At 41.2% G+C, this 11,975-nt stretch overlaps 1 protein-coding gene across 1 annotated transcript in view; it reads left to right on the forward strand.

Annotated features, from left to right (window-relative positions):
- The window catches only part of SNRNP70 (small nuclear ribonucleoprotein U1 subunit 70), a 32,960-nt gene extending 21,934 nt beyond the window's left edge, over positions 1-11,026 (forward strand). Inside the window, exons 8-10 of the mRNA XM_073602294.1 lie at positions 4,895-4,996; positions 5,254-5,341; positions 9,977-11,026. Of these exons, the coding sequence (XP_073458395.1) occupies positions 4,895-4,996; positions 5,254-5,341; positions 9,977-10,736 (950 nt within the window). The 3' untranslated portion in view covers positions 10,737-11,026. The remainder of the gene's footprint in view (positions 1-4,894; positions 4,997-5,253; positions 5,342-9,976) is intronic.
- The last annotated feature ends 949 nt before the right edge of the window (positions 11,027-11,975 follow it).

The raw sequence follows: 11,975 nt of genomic DNA on the forward strand, positions 1-11,975 counted from the left end.
TACACTATGCAAGATCCAGAATAAAAGGTAAAACTACATCTAAATGGAGTCCGAGAAATATATTAATGAAAAAAATTAGCCACCAAAGGCTAAAATATATTTTGGGTCATAATGGGACATTCAAAACTACATTTCAGGTGGCTTTCATTTAGATAAAGATTTGTAAGCCATTTTTACATGGTATCATTTTTCACAAATGTTTTTACTGTAAAAAGGTAATATTTTAGTGGAAGGACAAAAAGGAGCTGTCATTGCTGACTAATTGTGAAAGTTGCATGCTTGTGAACCTTCCTCATCCCTCACTGTATAGTAAGTTGCTGACCTGGAACAAGCATATTAATACTAGCCTTCTAAATGCTTAATGTTCTATTCTAAGTCAGCTGTTCACAAAGTACCGTAGGAAGAAAATATGAGCCCGTAGCATGTTTGTGTAAAAAGAAATTGGCTGTGACAGATTCCATTTCTTCCTCGTTTTATTTACATTGCACATTTGACTTTGATTTACAAGGCAATCTGTTTGTAATTTCCAAAATTACAAGTTTTATAATTTCCCCATTTGAAAATGTTAATGTAAGTTTTCAGCATAGCATAAATCCTGTAAGCTGCATACTGCAGCAAGGTCTTTTTTTTTTTTTTTTTTTTTTTTTTTTTTTGAGCTAAGGTCACTTTGCTGACTGATGCATTTGATATAACTACTCCAAATTGTATATATAATAGTGATATTGCGTGGATAGTATGTTTGGGGAGGAAGAACATAGTCTATAGTTTGCATATGCATGCAGAAGTAGGTAACTTCAGTTAATAGTTTAAAATATAGCACATCTTTTAGTAGACCTAGAAGATAGCTGAGTGCTTGGTTTACTTTTTAGAAGGAAAACTATAAATTAGTATGTGTGCCATTAGCTTAACTTTTATAGATGTTTAAAATACCTTCAACTCTTCCCATAGGATTTTCTCATTTCTAGCATTTTGAGAGATTTCAGGGATAGGTTTTTGTGTAATTGCTGGTTATCAGCCATAGATAATACAGCTGGTAAGGCTGTGCAAGGTGAGCTGTTAGGGCCCAGGTAAGCCACAGCAAGTGGAGTCATCCTTTCACCTTCTCTCTGGCACATGATGCTTCAATCAAATAAGGCAGTTAACGAATCATCAGCCAGCGATGGTAAATCTTCGCTTAATTAAAAGAAGAAGCTGAAGACTGCTTGGATGGAGAGGGGTAGGTGTGGGTAGTAGCTTTGTGAAAATGGAAGGCCGTGGTATTGAAATGGGTTTTCTTAGATGACACCTCTTAGGGTGGGCAGACAGCCAGATAACTCCTCAAATATAAGATCTTTCTATCGGAGAAGCTGCATGCCATTGACGCCTGTAACTTTTGTATTTGGTCAACAGGTGCTGGTGACATTCTCAGTGTGAAAGCTTTGTTCTCCTTTTTCTACACAAAAAGGAGCCATAGGCTATTCACAAATGTTTTCTTCTATTTTGGAAATTTTGTGTTTTATATTGATCACTTTTGTTATAAATAGGTCTGTGAATGAATTTCTCGGTCCGATTGCTTAATTGTATTGTGTTCTGGCCATTTATGTCTATTCTTAAATGGTGCTTATTGTCCCTAAAATGTATTCTATTAAACCCACCTGTTATGATGGGCAGAATAGAATGCCTTTAACTCCTCGTTGTGGTGTTTGCACCTCTCTTCCAATTTGAGTGTTAAATCAGTGTGTTACTACTAGTTTTTGTATTCCCTGTTTGAAAAGTTCTGTATTTATATATGGATTTAAGTGACACTAAACTCGGGTTCAACTTAGTATGTGTTACTAACTCAAAGTACCTTCTATTGCCCTCAGCCTCTTCAAATACCCCCCCCCTTTTTTTTTTTTTTTTTTTTTTGTGTCCCCCCAAAAGTTCTTTCTCCATGATCCCATAGTATGTAGGAACTTTACCACCCTCCTCTCTTACTCCCGAGATAGAATAGAGACCAGATTGTTGTGTGTGTGTGTATAGAGCAGGGAACGTTACTGCAATTAACATGCACTGCTCATTCCAAACAAGTGAGAGGTTTGGGAGCTCATGGAGAATATTACAAGGAGACTAAAAACGCAGTTGGAAAATATTTAATGAAAAGAAAGGCATGTGTAACTTTCTGGAGAATAAGGCTACTTTCACACTGGGGCGTTGGGGGGGAAAAGCGTCGCTATTTTTAGCGGCACTTTTGTAGAGGTTTTCGGCCGCCAGCGGGGTACTTTTAACCCCTGCTAGTGTCTGAAAAAGGGTTAAAAGCGCCGCTGCAGCAGCACATTGCCAGCGGTTTGGTGGCTCTGCCCATTGATTTCAATGGGCAGGGGCACTTTAGGAGCGGTGCATACACCGCTACTACATCGCTGCAAAGATGAAGCTTGCAGGACTTTTTTTTACCGTCCTGCCAGCGCACCGCTCCAGTGTAAAAGCACTCGGGCTTTCACACTGGAGTGAGAGGATAAGCTCTTTACAGGCATTATGCAGGCGCTATTTTTAGAGCTATAGCGCCTGTAAAGCGCCTCAGTATGAAAGCAGCCTAAGGATTTGTTTAGTGTCACTTTAAGGTTACTTGCCGTAAAATGGAGCTCTTGGTAAGGTAAAGCTCTTTCTATTTTTGTTTCCCAGAAAGCTTTGGATTCTCGACTTAATAAAAACAATGCTGCTTTCCTAATACGATCTTTCTGCCTGGCAAAAAGAAAAGATGCTGAGGACCTTTTTTTTATTTATTTTTTTTTTTTCCTTCTCTCCTAAACATGCTAGTTGTCTGGCTGATTGAGCAGTTGACCCCAAGCAAGTGTGCAGCTAGTTATAACTCTGCATAACTTTGTTCCAACCCACAAATATTTAAACTAAGGGGTAATAATCAGCATGGCAACTTGTATATCTAGAGCACAGGTTTCCTTTTTAACAGCGTATGATCATCCAGAAAATTTAACTGCCTCAGCAAATCCCTTTTAAGATAAAAATCTTGGTATTGTGTATAGGGTCAGATACCTATCAGGGGTAATATCTGTATGATCATGTTGTAATGATGGCAGTTAACTTTTTATTCAGTTGTGTGTTAAATCAAACAATCCTGCGCACCATGTGGGCATTGAGAATAGAAATATGTGGGAATAGCTATATCTGTGGACCTAAACTCACGATACTTGCCACCTCTCTCAAGACCTGTTCAAGGGATCCCGTGCTAGCATCTTCTTCCCATCTTCATTCAGGTGCCAGTCTTCAGCTGGCAAAAGATGACATAACTCCTGCGCAGGAGTCAGACAATCCCGCACACAAACCATGCTGGTGATGTAAATTGAGTTGCGCATCTTGTAAATTCCACAGATTGAGCAGGCAGTTAGGTTTATTTTATTGCAGAGGAGTCATTGCATGTTTCTTCTGCGATAATTGGCCTACCTGCTCATAAGCTTTGTCATTTTGACTTGCTACGCTTTAAATTTGGACATTCAGACCTGTAACCTAATTTTGGTAAGAATCCAGCCAAGCAGTATTTGCACTTAGCCAGTTTTGGTGGATGGCCTGTTAACAAAGTATGTATTTTGAGCTGCCTGACCAATATACAATTGCAAATCCATTTGCAGTATCCTCTTTGTGACTTGCTGTCTATCTGCGTTTTAACAGGTAACTAGATGTAACCTCATAAACTGTTAGTCAAACAATATTGTAAACTACCACCCATGTACAGAATGTCTTAAAGTATTGACAGGAATTTTTACCCCTGACCAGTATGAGGCACGTAAGAGAATCTCCACAATACTATTGCGGCTAATTATTTCAAAGGAAGTACCTTTTATATGTACTATGCTAAAGTGGTAGACAATGCCAGGTAATTGCAGAAGCAAGTTTGTAAACACCCAGTGAAGCCTGTGTGACTTGGCCACTGTTAGCAGATAGCCTGTGATGCTCTGCAGTGTTCAGCTGTTCACCAAATGCAAACTAAGGAATGATTTCAGTGGAATTACCTAGAGCAGCCGAGACAGGTAAGCGTTTCTCGGCTATAAGAAATGCATCTGCACTTTACAAAAACTTCCAAGATTCAGACCTCCTTTTTCCAAGATATCGTCATGAAATTCGTTGAATTTGAGGCGGTAATTTGAGAAATTTTGTAAGTAGCTTCACCAGGTAAATTATTATTTTTTTTTTTTTATTATTTTAGTGGTTCTGTCTAGTGCTTCTATGCTGTATTTTACTTATAGCTTTTCACAACCTTTGTGTGATAGAGGACTTTTAAACCTTTGACATACCTCACTCTCGTACATAGGTACACATAAGTTTTAGGGTCTAATCACACACAGAGAAAAGCACTAAATTATGGTTTTCAGTTTTTTTTTTTTTTTTTTTTTATTGACTTTCTCAGTTATTCAGACCTACAGCAGTAAATATTTACACTGTTGGTAGACACAAATCAGATGTCTAGCATCTGGACAGCCTAAGCAAACCTAAAGAGAACCTGTGGATTTTTTTTTTTTTTTTTCTTGTTTCAGCAGGTTTGGGGATGTGGGCATAGTTATGTTAGTCCAAGGTTTTTGATAACAGTAATGTTCCTTTTGTACTGCAATATTCATGAACTAGCTATAGTTATCTCTTGAATTTAACTCTGCTTACCTGCAGTTTTAGAAAAGTCCAACTGTAGTTTAATCTCTGTGTAAAGAGCATTTGCTGTGCTTTGACACCATGTTCTGAAGGGGTACTATTGATAGCTTCAGAAGACTCCTATGATCAACATGGAGAAGCAGCTGCTTGATGTCGTGCATTATTCAGTATGCTGTTTTTTGTTTTATGTGAAAGGATAAGCTTATGGGAGGGGGGCATAATGCTGTACACCTTGGCTAACTGTTTCTGTTCTGCCCTTCTGGAAATGATGTATTTACAGCGGCATACAAGCATGCTGATGGAAAGAAAATTGATGGAAGACGTGTGCTGGTTGATGTTGAGAGAGGTCGTACTGTAAAAGGCTGGCGCCCTCGTAGACTTGGTAAGAACTTTGAAAGCTTTACATGTTATGTGGCAAAATAATATATATTTAGTGATTGATAAGCCACTATCTCCTCTCATATCATCCCCTCTAAGATAAAAAGCTGTATTCTATTGCCTTAGCTTTTCAATCAATACTATACACCAATTAAACTAGAGGGGAGGGGGGTGTATGATATATAATATTTTTATTTACACCATTTAAGATCCTAAAGAGGAGAGGGCATATGTTCAGCTTTTCACATTTACTGATTTTAGGCGGTGGTCTGGGAGGCACTAGACGCGGTGGAGCTGATGTCAACATAAGGCATTCTGGTAGAGATGATACATCACGATACGATGAAAGGTGAGTGTTGCCAGTCCACTGTTTCATGTGCAGCAGCAAAAGATTAGTTTTTGGTGCTGCTAATGCAATGTACCCAAGTATCCGTCAATTTATTTTTACGTTTTTTTTTTTTTTTTTTTTTTTTTTTTTGTTTCATTATTTGTTAGAAATTCATATTTTGATAGGGATAGACCTCTTTCCATTCTTGTGCAGACTGAGCAACATCTTTTGTGCCCCTGCATGTAGTGAACAGCACCTTTTGGCCGTTATAGGGGATACAGTGCAATTGCTTTCATGGAAGGGTCCGTCACTTCCAGCAATGAGTGTAAAGTCTGGCCTGCCATTCTCTAAGGTTGTTGGCCTTGTCTTTTACCCATTGCTCTGAAAGTACCCCATTGGGGAAACGGGTGAGGGAAACAGTCAATAGTAGTGGCTGCTTTACTTTGACCTTCTCCTGTTTATATTTGCCTGGCAATGTCTAGTATGAGAGGGCAGAGCCCCAGGGGGATGCTGGTGAACTTATTCAGTCTTTTGCAAAATGTTTGCAATATAAAATTTGATTGACATGGCTATCTTGTTTTGTGACAGCTGCACATCTTTGGCCAAGTTGTCTACTTTTGCTCCTGATTTTTGAAACCCCTCTTGAGCTTTTGTTGTCTCTAATTCCAGCTACATTAATGTAATATTTCTCCTATACTCAAGTTGAAACAGTCAGCCCAGAGGCTTGTGAACAAATTAGTTGGGACATTATTTCTGATACTTTTGTAAAATTTTCGACTTCTCTAACATGGGTTACAGTCCATTGTGGACCCAAAGGATCTCATTGCCCTTAGTCACTCCCAAAAGTTTACAATGGTACCCATTTAGCCTGTTCTGTCTTCACGGTGGAAGTTTTCTGGCCTCTGTAGATATCAGGAATGCATATTTATACATTCCCATATTTTCAGGCCATCAGTGATTTTCTCTTTAAAGCAAAGAAGGCCATTCTCACCTTGTGGCTTTTTTCTTTTTGCTTTTCCAGCACTAAGTACTAGCTTTTCTACCCTTTTTATAGGCCATTCTGCTCATAGGTTACCTAGATGACCACCTCTTGTGGGAGAAGTCATTGGTGCACCTACTAACAAACATCTGCATTGCTCTTCAGACATTGCTGAATCAAATGCTTCACCGGGTGTATTTGGTTCCCATTCAAGACACTATTCTGGCAAGGGTTTTCCTGCCCCAGGAAAAGTTAGTAATATTTTTTTTCTGTTGAGGAAGCTGCATGTGTGGTTCTGATGGCATCCTACAAGAGTATTTTCTCATTTATTGCTTTAGGGTACCACTTGCCACTGTTCCTGGACAGGGAAGTCTGTTAAGAGACTTCAAGCTATGTAATTTCTGATAGGTTTGCTTGCTTCCCCAACCTTGGCACTGGACAGGTACTTTCTAAATCTGCAAGGGAAGGTGGTCACATGAGGTGCAGAGTACTGGCAACCTTTTGTCTGCAATGGTGTTAATTGCCAATGAACGCAATGCTCCCGATCAGCTTTCTGAAACTTTGAGCCTGTCCATTTTTTTTTGCTGGACTGATACTCACCTGTCACTCTATTTTGGGTTTAGTTGGGCAGTACCACAGCTAATGCTTAAGTTACTGAGGATAAATGGCATTGTGGCAAAAGGTGTGGAATTCATCCTGGACTGAGCAAAATGACCTGTTCACGCTGTCTTTGAGGGTCATATTTATAGCTTGGAAAATTGGCAGGCAGACTTTGCTAAAATCCTGAAAAGTGGTCCACATCACAAGGTGTTTCAGGCCCTATGTCATCTTTGGGGGATTTCCTAAACAGGCTTGGTGTCTTTTTGTAAAAAAAAAAAAAAAAATTGGGACTAGTTATTGCTGAATTTGGCAGTGGATCCCGGACTGGTGACACTGTAGGATCAGTGTTATGATTTTATACATTCCCTTCCCTAGAGTTGCCTTTGTTACTTGGGAGACTTGAGCTAGAAGTTTCCTTTCATAGTGCAGGACTGGCCCAGGAGGGCTTGGTATGCCTAATCCATCTGCTTGCGGATGCATTATGACCTCTACTAGATTGCTGAAGTCTACTGTCCCTAGGTCCAATCTTGCAACTTGCTTGCAGGTTTTGAAGGATGAATCGGTGTACAGACCAAGTTTGACATTGCCTGTACTTTTTATTTCCTTACAAGACCTTATACACCGCCACTAGTGCTTCTTTATGGGGAGCACTTGAATGTGTTAACCTGTTGCATAATAATGTACATCGGAGTGGGAGGCTGCAATTGTGACACTTGTTACTTGGGCAACACTGAGGCAGTCCAATCTCTTCTGGCACATCCTTTTAACCACTTGCCGACCGGCTCCTGTACATATACGCCGTCAATTTAAAGATGGCTATCTCGGTAACTGCAGCAGCTGCTGCCACAACCGGAGTGTTTACATTCCTTGTAATAGGAATAAAAGTGACCCAATTTAAAAAAAAAAAAGTGAAAAATTAAAATCAAGTAAAATAAGAGAAATTTTTTTTTAAAGCACCCCGTCCCCATGAGCTTGCGTGCAGAAGCGAACGCATACGTGAGTAGCGCCTGCATATGAAAGCGGTGGTCAAACCACACATGTGAGGTATGGCTGCAATTAGAGCGAGAGCAAGAATTCTAGCCCTAGACCTCCTCTGTAACTCAAACCTATAGATTTTTTTTTTAAACGTCGCCTATGGAGATTTTTAAGGGTAAAAGTTTGATGCCATTCCACGAGCGGGCGCAATTTTGAAGCGTGACATGTTGGGTATCAATTTACTTGGCATAACATCTTTCACAATATTAAAAAAAAAAAATTGGGCTAACTTTACCGTTTTTTTATTCAAAAAAGTGCGCTTGTAAGACCGCTATGCAAATACAGTGTGACAAAGTATTGCAATGACCACCATTTCATTCTCTAGGGTGTTAGGGGAAAAAAAAAAAGGTATAATGTTTGGGGGTTCTAAGTAATTTTCTAGCAAAACAACTTTCTTAACTTGTAAACACAGAGTCTGAAAAAGAAGCCTGGTCTTTAAGTGGTTAAGAGCTACAGCAGTGGTAGGTGAGCTGTACCTTTTGACGCAGCCAGAAGCTTGCAAAATCAGTCAGGTGTCACAATGGTATGTTCCTCTGTCCTCTAGGTTGCATGGAATATTCACGTTGATGGGCATCGCATGCTTTTACATAGAATGCACATATTGTCATCCTCGTGAATTGACGATCAATATACACTAATAGTTGTTGCATGCAACAACTATCCCCCCAGCAGCCTTAAATACTGTAACTGCTAACTTTTTTAAATCAACAGACACTTACCAGTCGAGGAATTCAACACTGTCCTCACTCGTGCCGGTTCTTCGCCGATCTTCAGGTCTCCGGTGCTGCCATTTTGACTATGGGAAGCTGCTGTGATTCTGCGGCTTCACAGCCAGCTCCCTATTGCACAAGCTCAGCTGTGGGTTTGTGAATGGTCTTGCAGCCTCCTGTGACGTGTGGGAGGGAGTAGGTTGAACTATTGCTTGGATTGCCAATGGCAGTCTATGATCTGAACACAGACTGAGTGACACTTCAGTCCGAACCGTCTGCCTGCCAATCTGCAGCCAGATCTCCACTGCACAGCAGTCATGGGTTGCTAGGTCTGCCGGCATCCTAGTAGCCAACTGTCACATGTGCCCCGCCCCCCCTGCAGCATGCATCTATGCTCAGCTCCTGTTCCCTGCAGCATGCTTTTTTCCCAGCTCCCACCCCCTGGCTACAGGGAAATATGGGTCTCTACTGATCTAGACCGATACTCTGAAGGGCACACCTGATGTAAAGGAGCACTCTGGTAGCACAAACTTGAGATTTGGACCTTGGCTGGAAGGAAGTTTTAGCGACTGGTTGACCTCAAATTTTTAAGTCCATACCCTTAGCCTAGGCGATACCAGCAGGATTTGGGTACTAGTCAAAACTAGGTACCCTCGCCCCCAAAAATATATTTATGTAGAGAATTTCGGTTTTCTGTGTTTTATACTAATCGCGTAATACTTGTAATTTAGAAGCGTCCATTGCAGTCTGGCAAATATTCTTTGCTTGCTGGCTATGTTTTAATCCTCCACAGGGATAAAGTTGTGGTAAGGCCAAGGCCATCCTTTTTTGTGATCCATACTCTTTTATTTGAACTATGGAATTAGTTCCTTTTTAATAATGAAACCTTCTTAATTTGCATTAAGCACATGTCCGTGTTTGGTGTGTGGGTTTTTTTGTTTTTTTGTGGTTTTTCTTGCTTAAATTTTAAGTTTTAGCGCTTTCGTAAACAGCAACTTTGTGTTCAATTGGATTCGACAGCCATAAACTTATTTAGTTAACAAATATTTAACCCTATTCACATCTATGCAGTCCAATGCCTTGTTGAAAATTGCACACCCCAATGCACATAGTTCATTACCATAGCAGGTATATTTGATGCTTTTTCCAATATTTCACAATGCGCTGTTGTGTGCTTGAAGCTTTGTGGTAATGCCTATACGTGAAGCCCACCTTTTTGTGAGTCTTTCATGGTCTTAGAAATGGTTTAGAACACAGGCTTTTATAGTGATCAATTTCTTTGAGTTTTTATTATCTATAAATGTAATCTGAAATTCATGTGCTTTTTATTAGGGACCGTGATCGAGAACGAGAGAGAGACCGCAGAGATCGCAGCCGTGACAAGCAGCGAGAGAGGAGGAGTAGCCGCTCCAGAGAGCGCAGGAGGAGATCCCGAAGCCGTGAAAAGGACGATAGGAAGCGTAGCAGAGAAAGGAGTAGAGACAAGGACAAAGATAAGGACAAAGACAAGGACAAAGATAAGGACAAGGATAAAGATAAGGACAAGGACAAAGACAGAGACCGCAAACGCAGGAGTCGCAGTAGGGACCGGAAGCGTGATCGAGACCGTGACAGGGAAAAGAAGGAAGAGAGAACAGAGGGAGAAGCTCCAGAAAATGCTGAGGTTAATCTTGAAGAAATACAAGTGGGTGATGGTGCTTTGGATGGAACAGAGGTCAAGCCAGAACCAGAAGAAAAGGGTAGGGACCGTGAGAGAGACCGGGATAGGGATAAGGACAGGGATAAAGAGAGAGACCGGGATCGAGACAGGAGACGTAGCCATAGAGACCGGGATAGGGATAAGGATAGAGATAGAGACAGAGATAGGAGGAGAGATAGAGACAGAGAGAGGGATCGAGATCACAAGCGGGATAGAGACCGGGGTGACCGCAGTGAGAAGCGAGAGGAGAGAGTTCCTGACAATGGTTTAATTCAAGAACCTCCAGCAGAAGAGACCAGTCAAGACATGTACTTAGACCAAGAATCCATGCAGTCTGGAGATGGATATTTATCCACAGAAAATGGCTATGTTATGGAGCCTCCTATGGAGTGACACACCTGAGAATAACTTCATTTGAACTCTTCTTCTGTAGTTGCGCTTCTATGCGTGTATCTAAGCCACATCCACATAAATGTTTCACTTGTGCATATGACTTGGGATTTCCCATCCGTAATTAACTATGAAGTTCCGAAGCAATTAATCTATACAACAGCATTTTTGTTCCCTCGTAGGTGGGTATGTTTTACAATTTGTGATGGTCATCACCCAACTTGTGTAAAATTGCTTACGTTATTTTATTTCCTTTTTTTTATGGCCTTTCAAATAAAACCATTTTAATGTTACTCATTATTATTTTTTGTTTTGTGGGTAGAGCAATTTATAAGAACAGTTCATCCACTATATTAAAGGGATTCTAAGGGCCCTTTCACGCGGCGTCGGTGGTAAAGCGCCGCTATTCGTCCGCTAGCAGGGGGGTTTTACCCCCCCGCTAGCGGCCGAGAAAGGGTTAAAAACCACCGCCTCTGCAGAGGCGGTATAGCCGCGCTGTCCCATTTATTTCAGTGGGCAGGAGCGGTATACACTCCACTCCCTCACCGCTCCGAAGATGCTGCTAGCAGGACTTTTTTTTTTTTTTTTTTTTTTTTTTCCTGCCAGCGCACCGCTCTGGCAACCCTCGGGGCTTTCACACTGGAATCGAAGCAGCGGCACTTTCGGGTCGGTTTGCAGGCGCTATTAGCGCAATAGCGCCCCAGTGTGAAAGGGCCCTAAACCTGATCAGTGTGCCCACATCTAAAAGGGCACACTGGCAGTCACTGATTTACTACTTTGTCTATTGATCCAATGCGTTTTTTTTTTTCTCCTCCGTTAAAGTGATCGGGCCCCATTCCCCCCCCCCCCCCACCACCACCACCACGGTGTGTGTCTAAGCTAGAGCTGGTCACGGCTTATGACATCTCGGCTTTTTCAGGCACTCCCTGAGGCTGTGGAAAGTGGTTTGGAACTGTCAATCAAGGATCTGATCTGCCCCAAGGCATTGGTGGTTGGATTAGATTCTTGACTTACCCAATCTTTCGCTGCTGTTGTGCTCAGCGCAGGGCAGCATACATACTTGTACTATGATGAATCTTCCTGTCATAAGAAACTTGTGTCCCAGTCTATAAGGTCCATTCAACTTCTGATTGGCTAAGAATGCTCTGTAATGTGAGCTAGATGTTCAAATGCCAATTCTAGCAGTGGCCAGTGAGCCAGAAAACAGCTTTTGAATATCCAGCTCACATTACAGAATCCTTA

This window comes from Aquarana catesbeiana, linkage group LG10 (assembly GCF_042186555.1).
Source record: "Aquarana catesbeiana isolate 2022-GZ linkage group LG10, ASM4218655v1, whole genome shotgun sequence".
Taxonomy (NCBI): Eukaryota; Metazoa; Chordata; class Amphibia; order Anura; family Ranidae; genus Aquarana; species Aquarana catesbeiana.